General features: G+C 36.4%; 1 protein-coding gene across 4 annotated transcripts in view; it reads right to left on the bottom strand.

Annotated features, from left to right (window-relative positions):
- Stk39 (serine/threonine kinase 39) overlaps positions 1–16,639 on the bottom strand; it is a 262,474-nt gene that overhangs the window by 90,882 nt on the left and 154,953 nt on the right. For all 4 annotated transcript variants that reach the window (XM_090342707.1, XM_090342706.1, XM_090342705.1 and 1 more), the window contains exons 13-14: positions 10,900–10,962; positions 9,354–9,421 (exon numbers count right to left, since the gene is read on the bottom strand). In XM_090342707.1, coding sequence (XP_090198833.1) covers positions 9,354–9,421; positions 10,900–10,962 — 131 coding nt within the window. The remainder of the gene's footprint in view (positions 1–9,353; positions 9,422–10,899; positions 10,963–16,639) is intronic.

Genomic DNA, 16,639 nt, shown 5'->3' with positions numbered 1-16,639 from the left:
GAAGACAGAAACATGAATAATCTTAAAAAGTATACACATTTCTGGGAAATGGTGCTGTGGCTCAACTGGTAGAGCACTAGCCTTCAGCTGAAGAGTTCAGAGACAGCGTCCAGGCCCAGAGTATAAGCCCCACGATTGACAAAAAAAAGAATATATATATGTATATGTATATTTCTTGCAATTTCAAGGTGATCTATTTCTGCTTCTTATGAGTTTTATCAAGTTGGGATGACTTGGTACATGAATTTGAACCTTAAACTCCTTCCCTGTGAAATGTCAGTGATACCATGTGATCCATGGCAGACTGTAGGTATTTTGTCCTTTGGAAGGACTTCACTAACAATAAAGCTAAGATGTACAACAATGACTCCAAATTCTCAAAGGAAAGGAAATAACTCAAGGAAACATCTAAAACTTAAGTAAAATGCCAAATATTTTTCAAACTGAAGAACTTTAGTCCTAATAATCTCACATTTACATAATAATACATAACACTATTGAAAAACAAACATGGTCGTGTCAGAAATAATGTAAGACTTCAAGTCCTTTCCCAAGGCCCACAGTCTGACACTGACCTTCCGTGTCACCCTACTTATTACTCTTCTCAAAATGTGGTTGTTATAAACCATAAGCAATGGTTTCTATGGAAACAAGTAAACCAAAGACAGTCTATATACAAAAAGCCCTCACTTTCCTTTACCTCCACACAGTGTTTCTTTTTATCAGGATTTTTGTTGTTTATCACTTTCTATTTTGTATTAGAGTCATTTGTGCAGGCTGTGATCTCTCCACCTACATTGTAAGCTCTTGAGAGGACAGAAATCTTGTCTTATTCACCTTTGGATTTCCAACAAAACCTTGCACAAAGAAAGCAATAAATAAGCGGTTTGTTTAGGAGGGAGGGGAGAACACTAAAAAAGAACTGCACAACAGAACACTATGTCTGCACTATTTAACCTTTTGGGGGAAAAATTACCAAGCCCCTCAGCCACCCAATTAACTGCTTAGAATTATGCAATTATGTCTATTTTACAGGCTCAAAAGTAGGTAAAGAAGTCTAACTCCACTTGAATAATGATAAGGTGGAGTTGGAATTCTGGCACACTAATGCCAAAACAATCAACACTGTTTCTTATGGATTTAGTTTTCTATCTGAAATGAGAATTATGTCTATTCTTTACAATGCATCTTTTCATAGAGAAATTAAAATAATAAGACAAGTCCCAATGACTCACACCTAAAACCGTAGCTTCTCAGGTGGTAGAGGTTGGGAGGAATATGTTTCAAAATGGCATGACAAAAGAACCCAGGAGAAACTATCTCAATCAATAAGCAGCAGCTGAGAAAGCACATACTGTGGTCCTAGCTATATAGCAAGCAAAGTCTGGGCCATCCAGAGCAGAAATCAAGATCCTATCTCAAAAAAGGGAAGAGGTATAACTCAAATGGTAGAGCCTCTGAATACCACATATGAGGCTCTGAGTTCAAATCCCTTTTCTGAAAAAAACAAAGAGAGAGAGAAAGAAAAGAAAAAGATTCTAAAGACCATTTTACCCTATAGAAAGAAAGCCATGAGGTTGATCTTTAAATGGTCCCTCAAGGTCTATATGATACTGCTACCATATTAACAAGGCATATTTACTATGAACAAGCTTATATGATGTACCATCAGTAAAGCTGTAAACGCTACCCATACAGTTCAGCTCCACAAGTATAAACAACACTGAACACAAAGGAATTTGCAATGTAACTGATAGGCTTATCATTTTTTTCTAAGCAATGACCTGATTCTAAAAAACACATGTTTTGTGAAATGTAACTATTAACAAAATATGTATATGCTGTCTGATTCAAGGCAAAATTTATATTACTGTTTTCTGACAGAATACAAATCAGAAAGTGGTCTGATTGGTATTTTCCTCCTATGTTTAAGAATATTTCCTTTTTTCATACCTTATTTTATGATGCCCCACTTTTATCATCATAGATGATATTACTATACACACAATAGGCAAAAGAGCATTTGCAAAGTGCAAGAAGAAAAAAAAATCTACCTTCTAACTGTGTATAGTACTTGACAGTAACTCTGAGTTTTGAACAAATTTTTTTTCCAATCTTACCTTTAAGAAGCTAGTTTTAAAAGCAGTAATATATTTTTGTCTCCTTAGTCTTTTGTCTATGATAAGCGAATAACGGAGACATATACTGCCCAGAGCCACAATTTATTTGGGAAAGTAAATGTTTCCTATTTTGTACTCTCAGAATAAAGGGTTTTCTAGGATAACAAGAGGAGGCAGATAGGCTCGCAAAGAGGAAGGAACCCATGTTCCTAGCAAGTAGGTCTGTACAATGTTTTGTTTTTTTTTTTTAAGTCAGATTGAGCTTTCCAAGGGATAGTACAGGCTGCTACCCACACAGAATTTAGTAAGGACTGATAAAAGTCTGGCTGAACTGGTCCCTTACTCACTAGTTTTGGAACACAACAAATATAAGTGTCATTCACAAATAGCCTCAGGAGATAAGAAAGGCAAGCATGGTCATTGTTATCCACACACAGTGTAGACCAGTGATTCACAGAGTGAGGGCACACGTAGATATATTTGCAAATGCACACACAAAACTTTTGCCTGTGTGCATGTATATGTGTATCTGTGTATACACAGTTAAGCCAGAATTCAAGTACTGTGATGGAGCAGAAGGAAAACATTACAGTAAAGGATGCATTTTTGTTGTTGTTCAGACTCTGGTAAGGGCAGGTTGAAAACAGCTTTCAAGCTTCCTGTCACATAGACTGGTTCAGGAGGTGAACAAATGACCCATGGTAAATTTCAAGTGAGAAGGCAAGTGTAAAGAGATTATAGGGCAGAGACCAACAGTGAAGTGCAGGCCCCTGATAGTCAGAGAGGTTAAAGCTATAAATGTTCTAGGAGAGGAAGCTGGACCTCTAAGAGGGTACTGATGTGGAGAGAACAGGGATGGAGACTTCACCCTACACATAAGTGATCTCCGTGCCAACTCTACATCCCAGAATTATCGAAGTGTTTAAGACTGAGACTGAAAATCAGTGTGAATACTTTGAACTGTTATATTTTCTATTTCAATTATAATCTCAGTACACCTATGTCTGGGGCATTGGGACAACACCCATTTCAAAGACAGAGTTCATCATCATGAACCTTAAGTAATTCCTAGTATATCCTGTCCATTTTACCACATCCCACTCTACTACACAATTATTTTCCTTTCCCCAAATCTTTAATACCTTCTTTACCTTACTTGGGTTCAAATGACAACATTCCTTAACTCATATGAGAAAACAAACTATTGAAATCCATCTCCAACACTTCTAACCTGAGTCTACTTCCTCTTGTTTTCATGGTTGGCTACACTGCCCAACCCCTGAAATTTCCATTCTCCTAAGTCTATCCAAATAGATGTCTGGATGATATCTCTGCTTAATGACTTATGGGCATCCATCTTGTAATATCCTCATTCTCTCATACTAGTTTTCCTTCTCTACTGGCTTTTTTCCAATAACTTAAATGCTCCTTTAACTCAATAGTCTTCTTGAGTTTCTATCATCCAGTTTTGACCACTTCTATCAAGAATTTCTAGCAAGAGTTTTCTGGGCTAATAAAAGTTAACTATATCCATTTTTCTCTTGCCATTGTGTCTTGAATTCAGTTTGATCAGGCTTTTGCTCCATGAAGCAGTTCTTGCCAAGGTCAAGAATGTATTCCATTTGGACAAATAAAATGGTCAGCTCTCAGTTCTCAATGTACTTGGTCTATTAACAGCACTTGATGTAGCTTTCCACTCTCCTCCATCTGGTTCACAGGATAATCACTCTCTTTTCTCCCTCAGCAGCATCTCCCTTCAGTCTGTGGATTCTTACCTATATATGCACCACCTTTAAGAAGGCACCAGCCCTCTGGTTTGCTCTACCTTCATCTACGACTTAGAGGATTCATCTCATCTCATAGTTTTAAATAGTGTATGCACCAACAGTTCTCACATTTATATTTCTAGACCAGACATAAATCCATGTGTCCAAATGTTTTCTTGACATCTCTTTGTTATCCAATAAACAGCTCAAATGTAACATGTCCACATTGAAGCCCTTGATTCTATCCACGATCAATAACATCTAACCTTGAGCGTCATCTGTAAGTTTATTTCTCTCAAATCCAGAATTCATGAATTGTTTACCACTTCCATTGGTCACCACCCTGGTCTAAGCATATTATCACTCAGCTAATCACTACAGTCATTTGTCAATGAGTTTTTGCTGCCACCCAGTATGGTCTCTGTGTGGTCTATTCCACACAAAATGAGTGCAGTGTTCTTTGTCAACTTTATCTCAGATCATATCACTCCTCAGTTCCTAGGCCTCCTACAGTTTCCCACCACATAACAATGAAATCCAATGTTTCCATCACAGTTCTATGTGACTAGATACCCACAATAACTCTCTGACCTCAGCCCCCTACCTAGCACTTTACCCACAGATTTCCCAGTTGTTTTCATAGTCGCTTATAACACAATTCCTGAATGGAACCCTTGCAATTGCTATTTGCTCTACTTCATTGCTTGAATAACCTGTCCTCATATACTACCTCACTTAGAAAAGCTTTCTGTGGTAGGCAGAACCCAGTGTTGTCCTAGCAGTCCAACTCCTTCATCTATATGCCAGTCTAATCCTCACTTGTGGAGTATGAGTGGGGCCTGTACACAGATGGTTTGTCACTAGAGTTAAGTTTTAGTACACTGAGAAGGTGCAGGTATTTTGCAGGTATAACTGAAGTTCCAAAGTAATTGATTCTGAGTTAATCAAAAGAGATTATCCTAGATAAGACTGACTTAATAAGGTAAAAAAAAAAACCTCAAGACTGAAGTCTCTGGATAAAAGAAAAAGTCATGCTATGGTCTACCTGTGGAGAAGTGGTCTCTAGAAGCTGTGAAGACCTCAGGCTAAAATTGAAAAGAAATTTTCCAAGAGTCCAAATGAGTATGAAAGAGGATTTTAATTTCTAGCCCATAGGCCTTGAGTTCAGTCTTGTGAGACAATGAACAGAGAACCCAGCCGAGCTGTGTCCATTATTCTGACCTTCAGATTATATAGAATAACAACTGGGTGTTGCCGTAAGTCATCCTCATAATTATTCACACATTAATAGAAAATAACTATACCTACAATACTGTAAAATGGCATCCCTTCACTCTATCCTCTTAATATATATTTTCCTTTAGAGAACTTGAAGTGTCATGTAAGGAATTTGAGTGTTGAAGTTTGTCCTTACTTGGTTCTACAATTAAGGAGACAAGAAGTCTGTCTTTTCTGTTTTCCATCGCTGCCAGAGTAACTAGAACAGGGCCATATACATAGTGCGTGCTCAATACCATTTATGGGGTGAATGAATATGTGCATTTGCCTCAGGATAGAGTGATGACAAAAATACAATATCAGTCAACTTTTAACTTTTAAAGGCTTTTTCTCAAACTGAAGTACAACGGCATTCACCCTTTCCCCAAGTGACTCTGAAATATATTACAAGAAATTCAAGAGTTCACAAACACAAAAAAACTATAGCTCACAAACATTTAAAAAAAAAGAGCATATGGACTGAATTTGTGCTCTCCTCCTCAGGTCCCATGTTCATATGTTGATTCCTAGTCTCCAGGGGGTGGTATTTAGAGATAGATTTTTTGAGAGTTGACCAGATTTAGATGATTTATTTCATGAAGGTCAGACCTCTGAGACACCAAAACTTACCCTCAGATCTCTCATTCTAGGATATGAGCACAGCAAGAAGATGGCTACCTGGCCCAGAAACCAATCTTGCTGCACCCTGACCTCAAGTTTCCAGCCTCCAGAACTGTAAGGAAATGCTTTGCTATTGTTTGTTTCACCTATGCAATCTATAGCACACTAATATACCAATAATTATGAATCAACAGGTGTTGCTTGAAAATGTAAATTAGCTCCAACATTATGAAAAACAGGGTGAAGGTTCCTCAAAAAAATAAATGTAGAGCTAGCATATGATCCAGCAATCCTCTCCTGGGTGTTCATCCAAAGAAAATAAAGTAAGTACTCAGATGAGTCATCTGTACTCCTACATTTATTATAGCAGTATTCACAATAGATAAAAAGTAGAAAAAACTTGCATGCCTATCAGCTAGTAAATGGATAGAGAAAATTTAGTGCATATTCATACACAACACTATCTTATTGTAAAAAAAAGTCTATCATTTGGAACAGCATGGATAGAACTAGAAATTATTACATAAGGTAGAATGCTTGCCTAACATGCATCGAACTTGGGTTTGAATCTTCAGTACCACATACATAGAAAAAAAAAGAAAGAAAGAAAGAAAGAAAGAAAGAAAGAAAGAAAGAAAGAAAAAAAAGAAAGAGAGAGAGAAAGAAAGAGAGAAAGAAAGAAAGAAAGAGAAAGAAGAAAGAAAGAAAGAAAGAAAGAAAGAAAGAAAGAAAGAAAGAAAGAAAGAAAGAAAGAAAGAAAGAAAAGCTGGAAGTGATGCTGTGGTTTAAGTGATAGAACTCTAGCCTTGAGAAAGTCCAAGGACAGGGCTCAGGCCCCAAGTTCAAGCCCCAGGACTGCAGGAGGAAAAAAAAAAGTACGAATTGCAGTTCCATATTAAACTTTGAAAAACAAAGGGAAAAAAATGAACTCAGCTATTTTCCTTGCTGTGGAGTCATGCTGATCTTGTTACTAGTGTATATACATATGTCAGAAGGTAATGAAAACTTGAGTCTATTCAGGAGAAATACAGAGTGTGAATTACAAAATAAATAAATTAATAATAATAATAATAAAATATTAAACAACAATACAAAAACTTAACCAGGTGCTGGTGGCTCACACCTATAATCCTAGCCACTCAGAATCTTAGCTCTTAGGATTGCAGCTTGAAGCAAGTCCAGCAGGAAAAGTCTGTAAGATTCTTATTTCCAGTAAACCACCCAAAACCAAAAGTGGAGCTACAGCTGATGTGGTAGAGCATTTCCCTGGATCAAAAAAGTTCAAGGACAGTACTCAGGCCCTAAATTCAGGTCCCAGGACCAGCACCAATAAACTGAAAACAACAACAACAGAAACCTTACTACAGTGTTCTAGCCTACTTAGACTACATCTGCAATTCTGTATTCAAATGTAAATAGTACATTCAAAAGGGAAAAAATAAAAGGAGTATGTAATTCCAAGAAATGAGTGCTAAGTCTGACAGCATTCAGATTAAACAAAGTTAAGCAAATTTCCTTCCCCATAGAGTTTCTTAGAACATTCAATACACTAAACATTTCTTATGGTTACCCCCAAAATATGTGTGTGCAAGTGTGGCATGATGTATACAGATAGATGCATAGTAAACATTTTAATTGGGCTATAGAACAATTCATTCACAAAGCATCTTGCAGGTTTAATGGAAGGAGCCAATTTTTGAATAAGAGAGTTGTGGAACTACAAGCATGACAGAAAAAGAAACTGAAGCAGATGTAGGCTGAATATTCCCATGAATTAGCAGCCAGGATTGCAAGAACAGTATGAAAACTATACTATAAAAATCAAGGCTAAAGGTAACACCAATAACAGAGCATCTATATTTTAAGAAGCAAGGTACAGATACTTAGATCATTTTGCCTCAGAAAAGAATAACCTTTGCAAATACACAATGACTCACAGAAAATAAGGGAATTTTTTGTTTTAGGGGAAAATAATATCTGGTGGTATGGCTCAAAATGTGTTTTGACATATACTCCAAGAAAAATTTACCTAGGAAACTTGAATTTTGTTCCAAAAGACAGAAGAAAAGCCATAGGAGCCCAGAACAGGAGCATTTCTTCCTCATTAGAGGAAAAATCAACAAAGCTATTCAATACCAAAAGAGCAATCCTGAAAAAAAAAGTGAGCTGAATTGTGAACAGAGGCTAGGTAAACTGCCAGCAGGAGTACTAAAAAATTAAAATTAAAACAAAAAGATTTCTGTATATATAAAGGGGGAGACCAGATTCCCGGACTACAAAAGTTACTTCCAACCCTGTGCAGTGGGACTCTAACGCAGCCTTCCTAATCTAGTTCACCATGTATAACAAGAATAAATGATTAGGCCTGGCACAGAGCTGCTGGCACGCAGTGGACTCCTCATAAATAGTAACTAGTAGAATGAATAATTTACCAAACGACAAATAATTTACGTATCTGCTTCCAAAAGACAAACTACAAAATAACAGTCTACCTTTTTCTTGGTAATAGTTGCATTCACGAGTAATAATAATAATAATAATAATAATAATAATAATAATAATAATAAATCAAGTCTTCTAATAGTTTCATTCCTGGGCAGGAAAGTAACTTTGAATTATGCCCCATCAAGGATTCCAATGAAGTTCTGTGTGTGTGTGTGTGTGTGTGTGTGTGTGTGTGTGTATGTGAAAATATACTACAAATTGTAAATGACAATTAGAAGATTAGAAGTAAGGGGGTACTCATGGTGAAGATAATATAATGGCCTGTGATAACCTGAAGAGCTGGAAACAATGTCTGAAAATGCACACTCCTCTTAAGAGTCATAACTTTGAACGTGTCCAATAGCCACCAAAGTTTTATGTACATAACTATAAGAAGAAGAACATACTACTTCTTTTAAAACACCTGCAAATATATGATAGTATCCTCACTGAACTGGATAATTAGGCTGCTTGCAATTAAGGTTAAACAATTCACTTCTCTCTGGAGACACCAAATGTTTAACAAAGAATACTTGTAAAGATAGACTTTTATGTTAAAAAAATAAGTTTAAAATAGAACCAGCCTTCATTTGCTAGGCTATCAACTGTCAGGTACCAGATTTGTATCCATTTCCTACAAGACTGAAAGTTCTTTCAAAATGTATCTGTCATTTCTCCACAGTGGCTGATCAAACCTGCCACTGAAAAATGTTCTGAACAGGCAAGTTGTAGTACAAGCATGGTTTATTTCTGTCAGAGACTGACTGCTGAAGTGTGAAAGAAACTCATTAAAAATCTCTTACTGTGATCTTAACATTGTTTTTTTTTAAAAAAAAAAAAGAAAGAAATGAAAACCTAAGAAAGAGAGCGGGAAACTTTAATGAAGAGTACATTGAGCCTTCAGACACTCATCGGGTATGTTTCTTTCATATTCTTCATAAAGCATTCAAGAGTGCAGATAGTTTGGGGTATATGGTATGTGATAGTTGTTTGGGAGAAATCAAATAATTTTATTTTATATTAACATTATGTAAAGTTGATGAGAGAGATCAGAATATCACAGCATAGGAAAAATAATAAGAAAGTGAAGAGCAGTACTATTTACCTTAATCTCAAAACAAGGTTCACGGCACAAGAGGCTTCTCTGTAGTCTTCACTAGCATTGGGTTGGCCCTTTGAAAACAAAGCAGCAATAGTGTTGTAAACTTTATGGTAAATGAATGAATAGAAATCACTTTATCTGTCAATTCCTATAGCTCTTTTCTGAATATTTTAAAACTTGAGCTCTATGCCTGCAAACCTTATTTTCTTTTCACAACACTTTTCCTTGAGGAATTCCCACCTTATTTCCCAGTACCAATGTCTCCTACAGAGCCTTGGTCTCGGGGTACGTGCTGTGAACAACTAATTTTACAATAGCTGGCTTAAAGGAGGGGTAGACATTTACACTGGTACCATCGACTCCATGAAAGAGATTGCTATTTGCTGGGCCTTGGTGATGCACAAAGTGTGTACCTTAAGCCCAAAGATGCAGACTAAATCAAAGTCCAGTGGATTATATATCTTTATCTTCTTTACTTACGGCCTATTTCCTTAAGTACAGATTACCAACAGTGAATGACTAAAATCCTATTCCCCCTCCATAACACTTTCCACAGGAGGAACATTGCTTATTATGAGTACGAAAAAGAAAAAAATAGGAAAAACATTTCAGGTCAAGACCTGGTGCTTCCAGTTATGCCACCATGGACCCATATTCCTATTTATAAAATAGGGGTAATACCTTCCTCGAAAGGTTGTTGGGAAAGTAATATAATGATGGCGAGCTGTAAACTAATTTCTGCAAGCCTTTGTGACATCGGCTATAAAACAAAAGCCAAAGACCAGATATTAGTCCTTAAGTAGACATTTGGTAATCATGAAACCCTTCTCTCTAACCAGCTCTCCAATATACAGCTGTTTCATAAAACATAGATCATGTAAAAGAGAAAGAAATTGAAATGGAATACATATATTTAGAAAAATGTAAGGCTAATGATCCTTTACAGAAAATCACTTGGCAAGAAAAAGGCTTGCCTAGGAATGATATAACAAAAAGTCAAATGCAGATCTGCACTGTGGCTCTCTGTCTGTGGTTCTTTTGCTGGGTTATTGAGCATCCTTCAATGTCCAACATCACTCATGGTGCTCTATTCTATACCTTTTGCAATTATGCATTAAAGATATTTCACAAGACATTGCCTATTATTTTTACAAGGCAAGTTGTACAGGTGAATGGGCTCATAAAATTCAATGATAAAAGAACTGTGAAAGAATCCAGCCAGGAGCAAAAAGTAAAACATCAATTAACCACAATATGTTGTGGTGGAAATATAGAAGACTTGTGAGTCACTTTCTTTCCTTATTTTCCAGATAACCAGCAATTTCAGAAGTGTTCTGGTAATCTATTCTTGCTATTGAATCTATCCTTTGAAGATTAGGCATACTGTGAAATATGACCATTGTTAACAATGCTTTTCCTCATAAGAAAAACCTTACAATCCCAATTTGGAAGCACTACCTTGAAATTGCCTATCAGTCTAAAATACTGGTGTGTTCTAAAGTTCTTTCTACAAAGAATGTGAAGTTGAATGACTGTCAGAAGAACATACCTGAGAGTCGTGCACAGATAGGGACTGTATTTGCTTGGGGATACTGCTGGCATTCACCGAGATCTGTTAAGAGAATCACTGTTACAGCACTCAAAGAATTCAGAATTAAATACGGGGTCACTGCGGTTATGTGACATCCCAATTCTCAGAGACAATAACTTTCAGGACATAAAGCAGAAGACATTCCCAACATATCTGCCAAGTGCTTCCGCGCATTTGTAGTGGGGATCAGCTAGGGAATGTGCTATTCCCTCTGGGATTTACCTGTACTGATTCAAAATTTCATGGAAATAGAGATGAGCAGTATCTTTAACAAGTTCCCTACGGTAGTCCATATGCCTTTGGAGAAACACTCAGATAAAGACAAAAAGCATACACTACCAGATAATAACTTACTTTTGTTAATTCAAAGTTAGGAAGCTAATAGTGTTGAGTCAGTAAAAAATCTAACATTTAATTATTTTCTTGAATAGTAATTCATTGTATTTGAAAATATGAAGTTAAGTGAGTTTCAAAAAAATTCCCAAACAAGAAAGCTGTATGATAGGTTTCATTTTTCACTTGGAGCTGGCATTCTGGCCCTAAAGAGACACTCAAATAGATCTTGCCTCAAGCTCTGTTTTTGTGAACTCTGTCCTACAGCAAAATTTAAAAGATGAAATAAAAAATATTTTTAAAAAATCTACTCTTATATAATACCAGTTTTAAAATGATCAGAATTTTTTTGTGTGACAAGAGTTTTCTAAAGTTTAAGAATATAAAATTCGCAGGGCACTGGTGGCTCATGCCTATAATCTTAGCTATTCAGGAGACAGAGATCTGAGGATCACAGTTGAAAACAAGCCCAAAGTCCATGAAACTCCTATCTCCAGTTAACCACCAGAGAACCAGAATTAGCTGTGGCTCAAGTGGTAGAGCACTAGCCTTGAGATGAAGAGCTCAGAAATAGCACCCAGACCAGAGTTCGAGTTCAAGTACCATGACTGACTATATCTATCTATCTATCTATCTATCTATATATATATATAGAGAGAGAGAGAGAGAGAGAGACAGAGAGACAGAGAGAGACAGAGACAGACAGACAGAGAGGGAGGGAGAGACAGAGAGAGACACAGAGAGAGAATTCTTACTGTGTTCTCCCCAAAATAACTATATTAGTACTGAAATAATGGGAAGAAATAGTTCCTGATGTCTACATTTACTTTGAAATGCCTCAGAAAGTTCAGAAAGTGGAGGTGGGAGAATAGATGATTACCTGTGTAATACAACAAGCATAACAGTAAGGCCTTGGTCATAGGTATACAGGTTCACTATCAAGTGTTTAAATGCTGCTCAATGTTTGAAAAGGATCATAAACAAAGGGGGGATGAGTATGTTGGAACAAGCAACTAGCCAGAGAGCTAAGACCTACTATTAAGCTGATTCTATGATTTGTATTAAGGTTTCAGTTACAAACAAAGGCTACATCAGTACTGACAACAGATTCTACCTCTAGGCAAAGACAGTGGTATTCTGATAAATCTTACTGGCATTTACTTAAAGGAGGGAACTTTAAACCTCATCTCCTGTCCAGGTGGCTTGTGCCTGTTCCATGATTAAGACAGAGATCTAGTCAACTGGACTGGGCAATGAGATGACCCACACACTGGCAGCTTTGCTTAGAGGTATTACCCTGTATATGAATAAAGGGATAAGCCTCTGCTTTCATTAGAGCAATGCAGAATGTTCCTAAATATAGGATAGGGAGGGGAGGAAAACAAAATGAGGGGTGGGGTTGGGGGGAGGGAAATGGGGACCAAGACATGAGAAAGGGTATCAATGTATGTGAAGTAATGCACCTTCTATCTGGTGAATATAATATAACCCTTCTATTAATTACAATAAAAATATATGGAGAAAAAAATGATTCCTTATAAGGAATACATTATCTAGGGTACTGATGCTGTCTGCTCATTTTGGTTGCAGAGAATAAGCTACTTTATTTGTTTTTTTAATATCATCAAATAGTAATACCATCTTTGCTTTGGAAGGAAGACAGAAATTTGTAGTGATTTCTAGTGGCTGTATAAAGGAGGCTATTCTAGTATATTTTGTGATTAGGCAGAAGCTTAATGAGAGAGAATGGAAATCACTGTTGAACCACTGAAAAGAGATTAATATTTTTTGTACAGGATAGGCAGAGCAACACAGCTGTAAATCTCTTATTGTTTTGCTGAGTGGTTGCTATGAATATATGACAGCTAGATTATTTGCTACACTAAGATATCATAATGTTATCTTGTCCTATTTTGACTGATATGTATTAATTGTATGAACTAATGGTTATAGTGCATGATTTCAACACATGTATATAGCCTGCAGTGAGTGATCAATTGGGGTGATTACCATTTACATTTCCTTATCACTTACTTCTTTGAGTTTTGGCCTCTTCCAACTCTTCTCTTCTGCATCTTCATAAAATAGAGTGTTGTGAGCTATAATTACTTTGTTGTGATACAGAACATGAGAAGTGATTTCCATCTATCTAACTGTTATTTGATATTGGACCCTTATTTTTGAAGAAACTGTATATATTAAGTGTATTAAATGCAAAATAAAAGAAAATTTAAACAGTTTGCTACAAGTGATCATATGAGAGAATGAGTGTTTAGATAGAAAAATGGTAAGTTAATGTTGGACATAGCTCTGGAAACAGATCTTAATCAGAATGTGAAGTGGGAAAATTAGTAAAATTTGAAAAAGATATTCTGGGTTTAGCTGAAAGTAATTTAGCAATGTTTGTTCCTGAGTTGTGATAAAAATACCCCAAGGCTACATGAGAAGTTAATACTGGGAGAAACGGAGTGAGGTGCTCATGGGCATGTGGTATCACCTTTGCATTATTTATGAAAATCTAGAATTATTCCAATCAGCTTACTTTCAGAAATACATAAGTCTAATGTTTATAAGTCTAACTTCCAAATAACTTTTGAACATAAATCTTTCATCAAGGCTACTCCCAAGTTCAGTCAACTCTACTAATAACACCTATTAGACAGAAGCATCTCTACGGTATCAAGATAATGTGGCCTGTGCTGATCCCACTAATCTAAATACATTCAGAGGGAGAAATTCAGTCTTTGTCTTTCTCTGCTCACTGATACAGAACACATCTTTGTCAGAACTGACAGGAAATTTGACAGAACTAGTAGGAAATGTATCTTTTATTTGAAAATAATTTGGAAAGCCTAGTGGCACACAACCATCATGCAGCCAGGTACCGTGGGGCACTAGAAGGCTGAGGCAGGAGGACCATGAGTTCAAGACTAGCTTGGGCTACATAGAAGAAAACTATCTCAAATCAAGCAAACAAACAAAAGATGGAGCAATTGCAATCATCTTCCCTAGTGTAATCTTCATGTTGTATCTAATCTCCAGTAGAATTAATTGAATGCAAATCCACACTAGATAGGATTTCTCTTCAGAAAGGATCGTAGAATTAGAAAACAAAGACTTTTATGGTTAACCTTTATGAACCTTGAGAACAAAGATCTTCAATAGCTATTGTGTTGCCTCTGCTGCTCTTCAGCCAAACCAGAAGAATCATTTTTTCAAAAGTTTTATGAAACCCTTTCTTCCTTCCAAGTTTCTAAAAGGCAGAAAGCTGAAATCTTTAAGGAATTCTGACACCATCTTCCTAAACTATTCTCTGCACTTCTAGATTCAGAGATATCGATACTTTTCCTAGTTATTAGTTTCTGGAGTCAGAATCATGTGAGCCAATTCAGAAAACAAAACAAAAAAACAGTTGCCTGGGCATTAAAATCAATGGGTGCATGTAGGCATTCTGTATGTAAAGTTTTCCCTTCTTCCCATATGGAAGCAGAGTGATGAATCATTCATTTTCCTATTTAAGTAAGGTGTGGCTAAACAGAGAACATTAATAGGGTCTCTAGTGACTGCCCTTCTCTGTTACAATAAAAGCACAAGAAACTAAATTTAAAGAAAAGTGAAATTAATATATAGCATCAAAAAACCAATTACTTAGCTGGGCACTAGTGGCTCATATCTGTTATTCTAACTACTTAGAAGGCTGAGATCTTAGGGTTGCAGTTAAAAGCTAGCCTAGACAAGAAAGTCCAAGAGGCTCCTATCTCCTATTAACGACAAAAAAAAAAAAAAAAAAAGGCAGACGTGGAGGTGTAGCTCAAATAATGGGGCACCATCCAGGTTCTGAATTTAAGGCCCAGTATTGGTACCTTACTAAATATATATATATATATATATTTAATATTCTAAAAAAATGCAAAAATTCCAACATTGCAATGATAGTCTAACAGTTTTAGATATACAAGCCTGGAGTCAAATAGCTCATGCCTATAATCCTAACTACTCAGAAGGCTGAGATCTTTGGAAGACGACTGGTTCAAAGACAGATCAGGCAGAGAAAAACATTAGACACGATCTCCAGTTAGCCACCAAATTGCCAGATGAGAGGTATGGCTAAAGTTATAATAATGCCATCCGTAAGTAAAAACTCCAAGCTTCCTCAGGAGATATATATTTAAAAAAGTACCTAAGAAAGCATACCCTCACAAATGAACCTGCCTCAACCCTACAGAAATGGAAGCTTCTAGAGTCTAGGACATCCTCTATTTTTGTCTATTTTTTCTAGTTCCAGGTAGACATAAATATTTGTTCAATTAATTAACTTTATCACAAATATTATTGTTATAAAGCTTTGGTTTCCACTGGAGTAAGGTAACTAATGTGGATAAGTATTTATCACGTTACTAAAAAAATAAGATATCAGAATTGGAGCACAGGACCCATTTTCCAGTATTCCTGGGTATGAATCACAAAACAAATGCTGTAACCTGACACCTTCCAGGTTATGCTGGAAAGGCTCTTGGACTTAGGAAGACTTCACAATGTGGCTCAACATAAGCCGTGTCTTCCCATTGTCTCTCTAAGGAATAGCCTCATCTGGATTTGCCTATTTCCTCCAACCGATGCTCCCACATCTGGAAATTCTACTTGAGATATCTCAGGAGGTTCCTGGATTTGCCTATTTCCTCCAACCAGTGCTCCCACATCTGGAAATTCTACTTGAGATATCTCAGGATGTTCACATAGTGACTCACAAGCAAAGCATTCCTAAAACACACCTCCTTTATTGTGGCTTCTAACCAATCTCAATATGGTAACAACCAAAATTGCTTTTTTGAATTTTATTCCAATTACATAGCATCTCATGATCCTTTTTTGCCACTCTAGCTTCTTTGTAAATGTCTATACCTTTTATGCACTTGTTTAATGGCTCCATCTCTGTACAGAAATTCATGTTATTAGATGTGAAGGAGACATAATATGAATAAAACACTACCCTAGGTTTCTAGCAACTTAGCACAAAATGAGCAAACTGTATTTCACATGCGTGTCAAGTATTATTTGAAGACCTCATCAAAATATTATTCTTCTGGCATCTAAATGTATCATTTCACTCAGATAAGCATTTGTAATGGTAAAGATGTTTCAAGATAAGGTACATTCTCAGAAGCTGAATATGTTGGTATAGTTATTGACAGCAACTACGAAAACTCAAAATAAACAGTCATTTCCACCAAAGCAATCACAAGTCAAACATCTATCTTATACTTGTATATGTGAGTCCCAAATGAATACGCATAATATTATACAGCAATTAAAAAGAAGCAGGCACTAGGAAAATTGTGGGGATGGGTGTGGTTTGGAGGGATGA

This window comes from Megascapheus bottae, chromosome 12 (assembly GCF_031878675.1).
Source record: "Megascapheus bottae isolate mThoBot1 chromosome 12, mThoBot2.hap1, whole genome shotgun sequence".
Taxonomy (NCBI): Eukaryota; Metazoa; Chordata; class Mammalia; order Rodentia; family Geomyidae; genus Megascapheus; species Megascapheus bottae.
The sequence above is the reverse complement of the archived record's forward strand: the minus strand, read 5'-3'. Positions and strand labels throughout refer to the sequence as shown.